Source organism: Juglans microcarpa x Juglans regia, chromosome 2D (assembly GCF_004785595.1).
Source record: "Juglans microcarpa x Juglans regia isolate MS1-56 chromosome 2D, Jm3101_v1.0, whole genome shotgun sequence".
Classification (NCBI taxonomy): domain Eukaryota; kingdom Viridiplantae; phylum Streptophyta; class Magnoliopsida; order Fagales; family Juglandaceae; genus Juglans; species Juglans microcarpa x Juglans regia.
In genome coordinates this window covers 15,744,778-15,760,740 of record NC_054596.1, presented here as the reverse complement: position 1 = coordinate 15,760,740, position 15,963 = coordinate 15,744,778, and the positions used below count along the sequence as shown (strand labels likewise).

The 15,963-nt window shown below is 32.6% G+C and overlaps 2 protein-coding genes across 3 annotated transcripts; one reads left to right on the top strand and one right to left on the bottom strand.

Annotated features, from left to right (window-relative positions):
• Nucleotides 1-2,587: 2,587 nt before the first annotated feature.
• On the bottom strand, nucleotides 2,588-5,777 carry LOC121250073 (putative pentatricopeptide repeat-containing protein At3g25060, mitochondrial). The gene has a single exon (XM_041148996.1). The coding sequence runs from the start codon at nucleotides 5,514-5,516 to the stop codon at nucleotides 3,690-3,692; it is 1,827 nt and encodes a 608-aa protein (XP_041004930.1). The 5' UTR covers nucleotides 5,517-5,777; the 3' UTR covers nucleotides 2,588-3,689.
• A 3,458-nt stretch (nucleotides 5,778-9,235) lies between these two features.
• LOC121249880 (probable methionine--tRNA ligase) lies at nucleotides 9,236-15,155 on the top strand. Of its 2 annotated transcripts, XM_041148717.1 has the most exons (14): nucleotides 9,238-9,739; nucleotides 10,927-11,071; nucleotides 11,468-11,621; nucleotides 11,763-11,918; nucleotides 12,098-12,328; nucleotides 12,477-12,620; nucleotides 13,023-13,113; nucleotides 13,288-13,394; nucleotides 13,473-13,587; nucleotides 13,775-13,893; nucleotides 14,022-14,087; nucleotides 14,192-14,320; nucleotides 14,433-14,576; nucleotides 14,684-15,155. In XM_041148717.1, exons 1-14 carry the CDS (start codon nucleotides 9,592-9,594, stop codon nucleotides 14,747-14,749), a joined length of 1,815 nt encoding a protein of 604 aa, XP_041004651.1. In that variant the 5' UTR covers nucleotides 9,238-9,591; the 3' UTR covers nucleotides 14,750-15,155. The 2 variants fall into 2 exon arrangements, with proteins under 2 accessions (XP_041004652.1, XP_041004651.1); XM_041148718.1 differs by lacking the exon at nucleotides 11,763-11,918 and having other exon boundaries at nucleotides 9,236-9,739.
• Nucleotides 15,156-15,963: the final 808 nt, after the last annotated feature.

Below are 15,963 nucleotides of genomic sequence, written 5' to 3'. Positions count from 1 at the left end.
TAATCATTATATCATTATTATAATTTTTTTAAACTTTCAAACAAAATACAAAAAATAATTCAACATTTTTAAATCTCAAAATAAAATAAAATTTTAATTTTATAATATTTCTATTCAATTTTTTTATCTCATTTTCTAAAATCCCATAATACATATTAACTATTATTCATATACTATTTAACTCAAACCATTTTACTACTATTCATATACTATTTAATTATTATTTATAAATCATCTCATCTCATCATCCAATTTTAAATTTCAGGAGAAACATAACATATTTCAGAAATAACGATCTTTATGATAAGGGTGTTAAAACTAGTAGTTTTTATGCGGTGGGAACGCCCGTCTCTTCTGTTTAAACTCTTTTGGAAGTAAAAATTCTACTCACTTCTTTTCTACCATCAAATTAGTACTAATATTTTGGATCACCTAACTTCAGAATTCGAAATATTTACTTAGAAGAAATGTTTTCGCCACACAAAAATATTAAAAAAGTAAATTCACTAATTAATGTAATTTGATGTACTACATCATACTATAAAATTAATTTTATTATAACATAGAACAAATATATCAATGAAACTGTTAGAATATTACCATACTTGGAATATATTCATAATATTATAATATGTATGACTTATTCTCTATCATATTTAGTTTATTGTGTTAATCAATCAATATTAATTAGTCATATTAGTTTGTGAGTTTACTTATGTAAAATTTTTTATTGTTGTAGCAGTACTAATTAATTAATACAACTTGGAAATAACTTATGCTTCTTTTTATTTTATTTTATGTCTATAAAAGAAGAAAAGATATTTACAACCGTGAATTGTGCAACCGTCGCGTAATCGCTTTGAAAAAAGTAAATAGCACATAGGACTCACATGAAAAAAAAATTAGTTTTTTAATGGTGTACTCCTCTCTTTTCAAAGCGATTACGCGAAATTTACACATTTTACAGTTGTATGTAGAATTACTCCTATAAAAAGACTTATCCGTTTGGATACTAAAGTGTGCTGAAGTATTTCCCGATATTCTTAAATATTTTATTTTCAAACATCATTTCAACACAAAATATTTTTAATTTTTAATTTTTAACTTTTTCATCTAATTATTATTTAATCATTACAATTTTTCCAAACTCACAAAACAAAACACAAAAAATAATACAACATTTTCAAATTTTAAAACAAAAATAATATTAAAGAATTATATTCAAATAATTTTTTAACTTTATAATATTTTTATTCAATTTTTTTTTCTCATTTCTTAAAATTCTATAAAATATTTTAACTCAAACTACTTCACTTATACACAGGAATTCTGAGACATTTTAAGTATCCAACCGAGTGGAAATAACTTCAAACTTGATTCCAAATTGGCTTGATAGAAGACTTATTCAAGATTATTTTTAAAATCCATAAACTAAATAATTTACTGCACACTCGACTTAACAGTGCTTGGGCTTGTTTGGACGGTTAAAACATCAGTATTGGATTTACCATCATATTCTTTAAAGGGGCGGCGCCCCATTTTGACTGCTGGGCATACCGCCCAGCATAAATTTTTTTTTTCTTTTTTCTTTTCACATTTTTTTAACATATTTAAATATATTTAAAAAATAAAAAAAATACACCAATACACTTAAAATCACTTCCTTAACCATTAAGTAAAAAAAAATAAAATAAAAAAATAAATTTTGACTAGGTGTCAAATAGAGGTGTCAAATTAGGGAGGCAAAGTAGACTTTCTCTTTTTAAATTTTGTCTAATACATAACTTTTTTACTTTTAGCTAATCATTCAAAACTTAAAATCTATATTGGATTAGTCATTACACTCTCTATAATAATAAAATATTATTATTTATTATTTTTATATTTTTTATTTTTTAATTACTTGTTTATTTTATTTTCATAATCATCAACAACCTCCTTATTTTTACAATCCAACAATCTATAATATAATAATCTCATATGTATATAGATGATAAAATATCATATGTAAATAAAAATCTCATATATATAATATAATAATATAATATAATAATCTTAAAAAATATTTTTAGACTTGATATAGTTTTTTTTTCATATTTGAAAAGAAGAATGAATTTACTGTACGTTATATGTTGGATGAAAACAATTTAACTAATTCAATGTGGAGCAAATATGAATGATATTTGCTAAATTTGAATATGAAAAGACATTTAGCTAATCCAATACCAATACTATTAGATATTCTCAAAATTTGTTATAATTTTCTTCACAAGCATCATTCAAATATAAAACACTTTTCAATTTCAAATCTTCAACTTTTTTATCTAGTCATTATTCAAATACAAAACTCAATACATATTTTCTAAACTTACAAACAAAACACAAAAAATAATACAAAGTTTTTAAATTTCAAAATAAAAATAATATTAAAAACTAATATTTAAACAATTTTTTTAACTTTATTTTATTCAAAATTTTCTCTCATTTTTCAAAATTCAATAAAACATCTTTAACTCATACCTCCTTTTTTTTCTCCCTAGGCTCAGGCATTGGCCTTATAGAGTTTCATACCACTTGAAATATAGGATTTCTTGACATTGTCCTCGTCATTATTTAATAATAATTAACTGGCTAATTAGTGAGTGATCAAGAACTCCCATATAATGCTGATCACATGGATCAACATTGCGTAAATCCACAGAATCTATTCAATGATGGCTATGTTCACCTATTCAAACTAAGAAGCCCCACTACTCTTCTACAAAGTGTCAAGCAATTTTACATCGGGACATACACATACTACTGGGATGAGGCTTATACATCACACCACTGTGAAGAGCCTATCAGAGTTCAGCAGGCAATATCCACTAGTCTCAGCCACAAAGCATTCAGAAAAGTGAGGCAAAAACTTCAAATTGTGCCGGAAGTTTTCCGGAAATTGAGAATTAAGAACGGTGTTATCGTTGGATTTGGGCTTCTCTTTTTTTTTTTTTTTTTTTTTTTTTTTTGTGCCTGAAGGACATAGCTATGCTAAGAATGCAGGAAAACATATGGATAAAGAAAGAAAAAAATCATCCATGTCCTTTTCTGTGGTGTCCCTTCGAGATTTCAAGCTTCCAAATAAACTCCATTACAATGAATGGTAAATAGAGCCTTGCTCTTTGAACTCAGCCGAAGTATAGACTATAAAAGGTCAAGGGGAAGCTCGTAGGGTGGTTGAACAATAATAGCGGACTAATTTCACCAAGCATCTGACAATGGATTGTTGAGCCTGAACATTTGAAGCCACACTTTTTTGGTTTCCAAGCTGCATCCAGACTCTCCTAAAAAGGTTGTGCCAAATGATATGCTCGTCTCTTCCATTACCCTCATATAATATTTGGAACTCGCTTTCTGGCAGAGGCGAGATTTCACCTGATATTCTCACATCTCAGCTGTGACAAATTCAACTAAGAGAGCAAATATGTGAACGTCTACTTTACCAGTATTCGCCACATGAGCAGATTCCATTCTCGAAGTGATGAAATCGCTTTACATCCCTCACAACAATCTCTCTGTTCACAACTTTGGTTATGAATTTCGTAGCTTCATGGCAATCCCCACACATTCTAAGATTCTTTGTGATCAGTAATCTGGTTCCTGGAGCCATGTTTAAAAGACCGAAAGCAATAGCAAGCCTCTCACTGTGATTACTCCGACATTTTTTCTTTTACTTCCTCTTCGAGGTCATGCAAGACAAATTCAGTCTTTGGGACATACCCAATAGCTCTCATCTCATGATCCAACTTATCCAAGAGTTGCATAATATATTCATATTGATTGTGGCTCTTATCTTCCATGAGAAAAGCATGGAGCTTCCCTTTCACATCCACTACACTATACCCCGGTACTTTCTTCATTCCGGTCTTCTTCATGATTTTTCTAACACCAGCTACTTTGTCCCACTTCCTCACCTTGGCATAGTAGTTTGATACCAAAGCATAAATTCCCAAGTCATCAGGATTTAACTCAAGTACCTTCTTTGCCGCAATCTCTCCAATCACTAAGTTGCCATTTTTGCAGCAACCTGCCAGAAGGGCAACCCAAACAGTAAGCCCTGGTTCAGTATTCATGGAATCTATTACCTTGTGAGCCTCTTCTACTCTACCTGCACGAGCCAAAAGATCAACCATACAAGCATAATGCTTTTCTGCTGGAGGTATGTTATATTCACTAACCATGAGATTAAACCAGTATTGACCTTCTTGCACAAGACCCGAGTGACTAAAGGCCGAGAGAAGAGAAGCAAAAGTTGCATGATCTGGTTTTAGATTTGTTTTTGTCATCTTTAGGAAGAGTGACAGAGCTTCTTTCCCATGACCATGAATTCCATAGTTGCTAATCATTGCATTCCAAGAGATCGAGTCTTTGGAATCTATCTTATCAAAGAGAGTACGTGCCCAAGAAAGAGCTCCACATTTTGAATACATGTCAATTGCAGCAGTACCTAAAACTTGATCAATATTAAACCTTCTCAAAGTATATCCGTGTATAGACTTTCCCAATTTCAAAAACCCAACTTGGGAACATGCTAAAAGTGCACTCAAAAGAGACACTAAATCTGGTCTGTATCCACAACTCTGCATCTCTACCAAGAATTCAAGTGCATTCCCTGCAAAACCATTTTGAGCAGAGCCAGAAATCAATGCACCCCAAGATGCAACACTCTTATAAGGCATCTTCTTGAACACACGATGAGCAAGCTCCAACTGCCCATTCTTTGCATACATATCCACAAGGCCAGTTTGAACAAAAACATCCGTAGAAAGAGCTCTCCGAATCAGATATCCATGAACCGAAGGACCCAATTTTGAGTCTCCAAGAGTCGCACAAGCCTGTATCAATCCCAACACAGCAACCCCATCTCCTTCCATTCCCTCCTTTTGCATTCGCCTGTACATATCAACCGCTTCTATTGGCTGGCCACTCCGTGCAAGCCCACTTATCATAGTTGTCCAACAAACAAGATCCCTTCTCGGCATCATATCAAACAGTTCGATCGCTCCATCCATCTTCCCACACTTTGCGTACAAATTCAAAACAGAAGACATAATAAACACATCAAACTCGTACCCACAATCCAATGCTCTATCCCAAATCTCCTCCCCCGTTTTCAAATCTGACAGGCGCGTGCACGCCTTGAGGGCCACCGTAAAAGTCGAGCTATCAGGTCTAATACCTTCCAAGATCATCTGACGATAAAGATATAAGGCTTCAACAGGGAAATCATTACGTGAATACGCAATGATCATTGCATTCCACGCATCAGTTCCTCTGTGAGGCAATAAATCAAACACTTTCCTGGCAGATACAATATCGCCTATATTTGCATACGATGCTATTAGTCGGCCATTAAAGCTTAAATGAAGGGAGAGACCGGTCAAGAGCATGAGAGCATGGACTTTAGCTATGGACGCTTTGTCTTTACAGGCCAGGAGAAGAGGTTTGAGGCGTTTTAGCCATTGAATTGACTGCATCTACGTGTGGAAAGCCTAAAACGTTAACTATGCGCTGTTCCCGTAGAGAGTGTATACATATAGCCGTTTGAAAAAGAACAGAATATTGAGAAACGGAGGGAAAGAAACTAGAAAGTACGTCCTAATTTGATGAAAAATTCTTATCGTCGCTTACTACTTGTTATCTCATACTTTATATCTTATAAAAAACATTCATACATTTTATAAAAAATACTCACACATTATATAAAAGGTTATAGGTGTGGTGTATGATATGAACAAGGTCTGGTTTGTAATAAAAATCTAATTTGATACGATTAGATTATTAAATCGACTTGGAGAGTTGTTATAACACTCTTAAGGGTTTATGAAAATAGATTTCATTTCATTTAATGAATTGAAATTACAGCTGTGACTTATCAATACAGAAAAAATCTTAATTACAAGCCAAACTAATGCATCTACTCTGGGGTACCTTCACACATAAATTTCTTTGTGACGGACATTATCTTAACTTCTAAAAACCCTCTTAACAGAGATGAGCGTTCTGTAAAACAGAACTAAACACTATCTCTTCCAAAGAAAAGAAGTATTGTCTTCATCCTCCCAAAGAGAAGGATTACTATCTCTCTGACTCCTTCTAAAGGAGGAACGAGACTTTACTATTATGGATACTAAGTTAAATAGCCTATTTCTTTTTATTATTAAGAAAAACAAAACACCAAAACTAAAAAATACACGGAAAATAAAAACACTGAGAAAATAAAACTTGAATCTTATAAATAAAATAAAATCTTATTATTTATGTGATATGGATAATATACTTTACATTGTAATTTTAGAATAAAATAACTCATAAATAATGCAATTCATATTATAGACACTCTCAAGATAAATGTTTTAAATTTCTTATTGTACCGGTCGGTACGGTCGAAATTTTTTTACCGGACGCTGGGCCGGTACATGTATCCTATATGTTTTGTACCGGCCTAAATATAGACCGGTACCGATTGTTTAGGCCTCAATTTTGGTCTGTACCGGCTTGTACCAGCCGATATTTCGGCCTTCATTTTTTTTATTTATTTTTTATTTTTTCAAATTACAAGCTTATTTTTTAACCTCAAATTCAGACTAGGCTATTTATAATTTATATATAATTTATTCATATATAAACTATTATTTTAAAATTTAATTTATATATATTTATATATATAATTTATTCATATATCGACTATTTCGAAATGGTACATGAAACGGTACCGGTATTGAAATATTTTGTTCCAGTGCCTTGACCGGTACGGCTTCCGATACGGTATTCAAAACATTGCTCAAGAGTCCTTTTATTTTTTATTTTATTTACTTACATACGAGCTAATACTAGCAGACCACGAGGGCTTGGTAAACTTAGATCAGTTGTTTAGGAGAGGTTTGGATACCAAAAATTAAAATCATCTAACTCATTTTATCTAATCATTATAATTTTTCTAAATTTATAAATAAAATATAATAAATAATTTAACTTTTTCAATTTTTAAAATAAAAATAATATTTTATTTAATTTATAACTTTCATCTCAATTTACTGCCCAAACCTTCCAATTTCACATGTCTTATTATTTACAGGTGGTATGAAATATTCTTAATATCTAAGTGAACCCTCAGGAGGCAAAAGTGATACGTGGGCTGTAGCTTTCATTATATAATTTCCTAACATTTGCCTTTATTTTTTCTTTCCTTTTACCAACCTTTATCGGTTCTAATTTTGTTATCTCCATAGGTTCTTTTAACTATTTGATTTAGGGCTGGAAAGTGAATAAAATGGGAGTTTGAAATTTTTGCATATTCGTAATTTTTCTTTATTTTTTTAATAAAAACTGGCAATGTGAATCTGAGGCCGATATATATAATTTAGAGAATAAAGTACTTTTGATTCCTCTACGGCTCTACATGCAAAATCAAGGAGGTTTTCCATTAAAAAAAAAACCAAGTGCTCGGCTGCTCAACACTAGTATCTGTTTATAGTGCAATGGCTCAAGCCTCAAGGTCATGCCAGCTTAGTCACATCCAAGGTTTTTTTAATTAATAAATTTAATTTATAATTAACTATAGTGATTTTGATGTTTGGCATTAAAGTAATTCTTTTAGTTGTAAATGTATTTATAATAATAAAATTATAGGAATTGGCTCAAGTGGTAAATATATTGGACTTGGATATGCTCTCACAAGCCTGAGGTTTAAATTCTCTTGAGTGCAATCAATGTCTAGGGGTCATCGAATTGAATGATTTTTTTATTGAATTACTCGATGTGCACTTATGGAAAACTTCTTGTCGAGGACTTGTACACTTTCGAGATTAGTCGATACGCTATTCCTGAACACCCAGTGTCAATAAAAAATAGTATATTTATAATAATATACATTGTACAATTATAGTATTTTTACAATCTTTTATTTAATCAAGTTTGAAAATGATAGTATTTTTAAAAAAAATAATATTCTTTTTATAAATTATTTTATCAAAATACTTTTCAAGTAAAATATGATTGTGTAAATAATTATAAAAAAGTTTGCATGTCTATATTTCTTTTTTATAGAAAATATATAAAGAAATTTCACAAAGAAAATTAAAGAAATTTCCCCGAAGTAAATTAATAAATTCGCCTGATGCGTTATAGCATCGCGTTCAATTAAGCCAGTTTTTTATTTTTTATTTTTATTTTTGAGGAATCAATTACGTCAGTTTATTCTATAAAATTCGCTTACAGGAAAGCATTTCTCTTTTCCAAGCTTTTCCCTTTTGGACATGACACATTTTACATCTCAAAACGAATTTGTTCTTTCTTAAGTCTAGAGATAATTCATGAAAGAAAGCAAAAGTAGCAAAAAAGAGATGCAAATCTACTTGGATTCCCAAGCCACTTGATCGCAAATATGGCTGAAAATAAAAATTGATAAACCCGCTCGAATCGGACCGGACCAGTATACTCGATCAGGTACCGATTTTAATTTTTCAAAATTGATTTTAAACCAGTCCGATTTCGGTTTTGATTTTTTTTACATCGGATCGGTTTTTATTTTTATTATATATAAATAATTTTTATATGATTTATTTATATTATATATATTATATGTTAAATTTCTACTTAATATAATATGAAATTTTAAAATCTTAAAATTCATGCATAATAATCTAATAATATAAAATTAATATAACATTTGATATAACATAAAATAAAAATTAATCTTATAAATCTTATTATAACATTTGATATAATATATAAATTTTCATTTTATAACATAAAAGTAATATAACGTAAAATATTATAAATAACATAAAATTAATATATCATAAAATCTTTTAATTTTAATTTTAAGTAACCATCGTATTCTCACTAACATTTATTAACATTTATGAACATATATGATAATATGATTCTCACTACCATAATTCCTATTTTTTGTTGTATATCATTTTTATATTTAGATAATTTTTTTTAATTTATCGATTTGCAGTTGTTCCAAGCTCGACTTTCTAAATGCCCAACCTTACTAGTTTATCGGTATGGGTTTGAATCGGTCGGATATCAATTCTCCAATTCTCAAAAGCTATCCAAAAAAAAAAAAAAAAAAAACCAGACTACACCTACCGGTTACACCCCTCGTCGCAAGTCTAGTTTACCAGTTGAAATCGATCGGAACACTTGCATGTGTGAAAGATAAGTTTCCATCACCCCGGCAGTCGGGGCAACTGTTGAGAAGAAAAGCTTCCTGCAGTAGTACCTATACGGATCGAATTTCTGATATGTTTATCCAACTCTGATACTCAGATAAAGCAGTGTTAAATACCTTGGATTTGAAAGAGATATATTCGTTATTCTAGATTAATTAAGCAGTGTTCGGTTTGGCATCAACAAATCAAAGTCAGCTTCGATCCATGACGTTGATGTTCCACTGGCTTGGGAGCTCTCATAGTCATGGATATAGTATTTATTCAACCCCCCCACTGGCTGGACTAGTCGACAAAACCTGGCCCTTAAACCTGTTTCTTCCTTCAACCTCGGTCTGTCTGCTTCTCTCTGAGACCCAGAAACAGCATCATGGGAGACCGCAAGGAAGACATACGAGGAGAAGAGGAAGGTTGTCAGAAAATTCCAAAGTTGCCTATACCTGGGAAGAGGAACATACTCATCACAAGCGCTTTGCCTTACGTCAACAACGTCCCTCATCTCGGAAACATCATCGGCTGTAAATATTTCCTACCTTTTCTTGTTCTGTCTACCTGCATGTTTTTATGTACGCTTTTCTTTCGATATCCCTTGTATAAGCGTACTTCAATGAAACTGGTTAATTTTTCATGATTTGGTCTATCGTTCATGCGAGATAGAGGGAGGAAGGTTTGTACGACTAATATAGAATTATTGAGTATTTGCCGCTTAAGTTTTCTCTTTCGTTAAGATCTAATACACATCTTTTTAGCTAAAACATGCCATGATTCCCTCGTACTTTAAAGTGATCCTTTAGTATTTCTGGAGTAATAATATATCTCCTCTCTCGTAATGATGGATATCACTTTTCTTGAATGGTGTGGTCTGCTATTGCTTCCGAAGTATTGCTTACTTTTTGAAGTGCATGAGTACAATTCGGAGCACAAAACGGAATTGAATTTATGTTAGTAGCACGCTCTAGAATATGGGGTTTGCGTGTCATGCGCAATTTTCTTTTTCTTTCCTTCTAATTTGTTCTTCTCATTCTTACTTACATTTAACAATTGTGTAATCTTTCTCCTTGAATGTCTGGTTCCTTGTCTCTATGGCTATTTGAAGTGTATCATAACTCCGACTCCATGAGGTTAAGCTCATGTGGGCTTAGGATTTCTGAAGTGAAGTGACAAGGGGAAAAAAGTATTTTCAGGCCTTGGTGAGTGACAAGTGTTAATTTGACGTGATTAACCAAGATCGGGATAGAATGGCATTTTCACTTGTGAAAATTTACAAGGGAGAAATGATTTTCTATTGTGGAGCACACAATCATGGAGAATTTGTGAAGTTCAGATTGGCTATTTTCACAAGAAAATTGCATTGTGATGTCTAGAGAGGTAAATCATTATGTTGCTACCGTTGCTGGTGTTTCTCAAGACTTGGACCAAAAAATCTGGCCCTTCATCCATTCCAGCTCATAAATATGACCAAACCATTGCTCGGTGTTGTTCCGTAGTTTTTCCTTCACATTGAAAGGTTTTTCCACCTAAATCTTGGTGTTTTTGTTAGTGACTAAGTTGCAATGTGATTGAATAGTGTTCTTAGCTTGAGTGTTTCATATAGAATAACTTTTTAGCTGAGCTTGATTTGTTGAGTTCTTTCATAAATATCTTTTTGTTACTGAAATTAGCTGAAGTTGTGGCCCAAGAAGCTAAAGTGTCATGCATAATGTAGGTGTTCTAAGTGCCGATGTGTTTGCTCGATATTGCCGTCTTCGTGGCTACAATGTGATATACATATGTGGAACTGATGAGTATGGAACAGCAACAGAGACAAAGGCTATGGAGGAGAACTGTACCCCACAAGAGATTTGTGACAAGTAAGCAAGCTGTTCATAGGACATGTTTTATGATTTCAGTTGAAGTTTTGGTTATTGTAGGTTTATTTTCGTTTGCATACTAAAAAAAAAACATGGTATGTAACTCGTTTACTGATTGGCACTGTGTAACATTCTTCATATAGTTTGTATAAAGTACATTAAATATGATGCCATTTTTTGTTCCAATGATGATTGTGGTGAGGCAGACTGGTCTTACTTTCCCTTTAAATTTGTATAGATGGTAGTGGGTTGCTTTTTAGATCTCTAATTCTGTGTCATAGTGCATTTAAATACTCAGATTCTTCTTAACCTTTGCTCTTGGTCGATGGTTTTAATAATGTGGCAATGATGTGGCCTTAAAGTCTAAGAAATCTCACCTTGTGTTTTGCATTACAGATACCATGCAATTCATAAGGAAGTCTACAATTGGTTCAACATTAGTTTTGATGAATTTGGGCGCACATCAACTCCTCAACAAACTGATGTTTGCCAAGACATTTTCAAGAAACTGATGGAGAACAATTGGCTGTCTGAGAACACAATACAACAGGTACAAAGTTTTGTTCAGCTGCTATGATGGTTTTGTTTGCATGTAAAACTTCTCCTTCTCTTTTCTGGCTATTATTCCTTTTTTGTTGAGTACTGCAAACTTGCAACAATTTTTTGTTTTTAATTCAAACAAAAAATTCAGTTCTATTGTGACAACTGCAATCGATTCTTGGCTGATCGGCTTGTGGAAGGCACCTGCCCATTTCCAAGTTGTAATTATGATTCTGCACGTGGGGACCAATGTGAAAAGTGTTGTGAGATGCTAAATTCTACCGAACTTACAAATCCTAGATGTAAGGTATGTGTGTCCTCTACATTGTTGTAACTGAATCCTTTTTCCTCCCTTTTGATTAATGGTCTTTGCTAAAATGTAGTTAAAATAGTCTCACTTTTTCTCTCTGCAAATGGGAAATGGGAAATATATAATCGTTTCTTTTGAACATTTCTCTGGTTTCAGAATTAAGTTGTATTTAACAGGTATGTCGGACAACTCCACAAATTCGTGATACGAACCATTTATTTCTAGAGCTCCCACTGCTGAAGGATAAATTGGAGGAATATATCAATGCCATGTCAGTTGTAGGGTCTTGGAGCCAGAATGCCATTCAAGCTACATATGCATGGCTTACAGGAGGCCTGAAGCCCCGATGTATTACCAGGGATCTTAAGTGGGGGGTTCCTGTTCCGCATGAGAAATTTAAGGATAAGGTTAGCACATAACCTTTTGTTATTTTTGGAAATTCACCTTTCTGTGGAGAAATTCCTTTTGATAGTAACCCTAAAGAAGTTTGCAGCTTGACATCCGGTCTTTTTGGTTTCACTGATTTATCTTCTCTCTTCAATTTATGATGATAAGGTTTTCTATGTATGGTTTGATGCACCTATTGGTTATATCTCGATCACTGCATGCTACACACCTGACTGGGAGAAGTGGTGGAAGAACCCTGAAAACGTGGAGCTGTATCAATTCATGGGGAAGGATAATGTGCCATTCCACACTGTAAGAGTTTTCAACTGTTATGTTCTAGTTTGCATGTTATGTTCTAATTTGCAGATTTATAATCCTTAAACTACAACTGCTTGTGTTCTCTGTACGTATTTTCTTGTTGTCATGTTTTTGTTTGAAAAAATAGACCAAATAAATCATTCCATTAAGTGTAGCATCATCTGCATGGCCTCGTGTTAATTGTTCTACACACAGCCCAACTCTTGTCAGACTTTTTCTTCATGCATTCATAGTAATTGACATGCATATAAATTATATTAACATATATGATGGAGTCCATTGTAAGACTAGTAAGTGATTTCTTTGAAGTTAGTATTGATACAGTGTTATTTCATTGCAACAATACCAGTAGATTATTCCCATTATCTGCTTATTTGCTTAATGATCTGATTCCAGGTGATGTTTCCATCCACACTTCTTGGAACAGGAGAAAGCTGGACGTTGATGAAGAGCATTAGTGTGACAGAATATTTAAACTATGAAGCAGGTATATTTTTGGCAACCCAAAGTGGTTCTTGCTATGCCACACCTTATGGTGATTAGCATGTGATGATTTTCTTATGAAAGTTTTAGATTTTTTTAAAAAAATATCATCATGATAAATTATCATTAGCATCAGCATCGGCATCAGTATTGTTATCAATCTTGCATGTCATTGCAGGAAAGTTCTCTAAAAGCAAGGGCACGGGTGTTTTTGGCAATGATGCGAAAGGTACCAACATTCCCCCAGAAGTGTGGCGATACTACTTGCTGACTAACAGACCGGAGGTAAGTTGTGTTGATGAGGCTTCTGGTGATTCTTGATTTCTTTGCACTACTTGCAAATTCTAAGGGATTGATTTTCAGGTCTCGGACACATTGTTTACATGGACAGACTTGCAAACAAAACTAAATACCGAGCTACTAAATAATTTGGGCAATTTCATTAACAGAGTACTGAGTTTCATTGTCAAACCTCCAGGTTAGTAAGCTGATTGCGGACACCTTGTTTCAGTGAATTTTGTATGGTAGGAGTAGAACACCTTATTTTTCATTCCTGCATCTTAGCATTCCGTTCATTTCATACTCATAACCTTTTGGATCCTCATACGTTCAAATTTTGCATTCCCTGTTCCCTTCTTTTTTGTAATGATAATTAATTGTTTCAGGACTAGGATATGGATCTATCATTCCTGATGCACAAGGGGCAGAATCACATCTCTTGACAAAAACATTGGCAGAAAAAGTTGGTAACTATGTGGACCAATATGTGGAGGCAATGGAAAAGGTGATTAAATATAGTTATGATCAATATAGTTTTCATGAAATAGAATGTTCTATTTGCGGACCCATTGCTTAATTATTCTCTATGCATTGTTTACCTAGAAGGGGAATTATCTATGTTTCATGTGACAGGTAAAACTTAAGCAGGCATTGAAAATCGGAATGAGCATTTCTAGTGAGGGGAATGCATATCTGCAAGTAAGCTTGTTAAAGATGAGTGGTTGTAAATTTATTGATATTCCAAATTTTCTTGATAATTCTCACTATTTTTAATTACTGTTTGTTCATCGATGTTAATGTAGGAGAGCCAGTTCTGGAAGCTATACAAGCAAGACCAAGCTTCCTGTTCTGTTGTTATGAGAACTTCTGTAGGGCTGGTTTATCTTCTTGCATCTTTGTTAGAACCTTTCATGCCATCATTTTCTGTCAAGGTATGCTTCACATTCTGCATTCAGCGCATCACATTCAGAAGTACCTTCCAAATCGTTGTCTCAAGATGTTTTCTTCATGACTGAATGGTTCTGCTTTTTTCCGACACTCAAGGTGCTAAAGCAGCTTAATTTGCCTCCCGATAGAACACTTCCTCTTTCCGACGAAGCTGGAGATCTTGGAAAGGCAAGAAAACCTTGGGAAGTTATACCTGCTGGTCATAAAATTGGGACACCAGATCCTCTGTTTAAGGAAATGGTATTTGTTTGATTTTCCTCCTCCCACTAATAATTTTCTTTTCCTATTTCCCCTCTCTCTTGCCATTCTAAATAATTGTATCCTAACCCACCTTCTCTTCTGTACAGAAAGATGAGGATGTGGCATTTTTTCAGATGAAGTTTTCTGGAAGACAAGCTGATAGGGCTGTATAAATCACAGAGGCTGAATCAAGGAATTGCCAAGAAATTACAAAGACATGGAAAGTTTTCCGGAGGAAGGTTTATTGTGAAGTTGAAGTCAAGCTGATATGGTAGTAAAAGGCAGGAGTAAAGTTGAAAGAAAATAGCAGTGAGCAATAAGGGAAAAGACAAACATGTTTGATCTGTTTTTCCTGTTACATGGCTGGTACTCTAATAGACATTGTTGATATCCAATAACACTGTCATACCAGAATGTTTGGAAGGTTTATGTCCTCACCCTATGCTACTTGAAATTTACTGTTTATAATGTTTACTTTATTAGATAATCTGGGAAATGACAACTGTGATGTAATGGAAGAGGAGCTCTGTCAATGATAAATAGCCTCACAGGATCCTCAGCTTTCCTTCGAATTATTAATATCTGCCCTATTCAGACACTATATTTTGCAACATTTATTAACAAGGCGAATGTTGTAATTTACTCTTCCCAACAATGAAGTCACTGTGAAATTTGGCTTTACAAGTTCCTTACAAAGCAAAGAGATTTAGGTAGATTTTTAAATGATACAGCATATCAAATTGGAGTCCTTACTTCAATTTGAAAGAAAAAGTAGAAAGAAAGGAAGAAAATTGTATGAAAATGTGAAAAAGATAATCTATAATTAAGAAATCACCAATTCAAAATAAATATAATGTTTTTAATGAGTTTTTTCACTTAAAAGTCGGTGTACGAAACAGTCTCCGTTTGATTGATATAACAATATTTAGTTTATAAAAAATATTAATTTTAAATTTCTCTAACAAATTAGGAGTCATTTGATCCAACTCATTTTATCGTTACAATTTTTTTTAAAATAATTTAATTTTTTTAAATTTTAAAATAGTAATAATATTAAAAAAATAATATTTTATTCAATTTTTAACTTTTATATAAAATTATCTTATTTTATCTCATTTAACTGTCTCTCATTGTCCAACTTAAAGATTCGTTTGGAATTTAGATAGTGAGGTATTTTTAGATATTCTGTGAATAATAATAAAAAAATAATGATACAATATTAAATAATAATAAATATAATAATAATAAATAAATAAAAAATAATAAATAATAGTGGATAGAAAAATTCTAGACATAAGCTTCACACTTACACACTTATTTAAAAATATGTTATTTTACTTTTTATTCTACATAATGAAAATGATTCCAGATATGTTTATAAGTAAAA

Coding starts and splice junctions, on each gene's coding strand:
- LOC121250073 (XM_041148996.1), bottom strand. CDS start 5,516: ATGCAGTCAATTCAATGGCTAAAACGCCTCAAACCTCTTCTCCTGGCC.
- LOC121249880 (XM_041148717.1), top strand. CDS start 9,592: ATGGGAGACCGCAAGGAAGACATACGAGGAGAAGAGGAAGGTTGTCAG. Junction 11,072..11,467: donor CCACAAGAGATTTGTGACAA/GTAAGCAAGCTG, acceptor TTTGCATTACAG/ATACCATGCAATTCATAAGG. Junction 12,621..13,022: donor ATAATGTGCCATTCCACACT/GTAAGAGTTTTC, acceptor ATCTGATTCCAG/GTGATGTTTCCATCCACACT.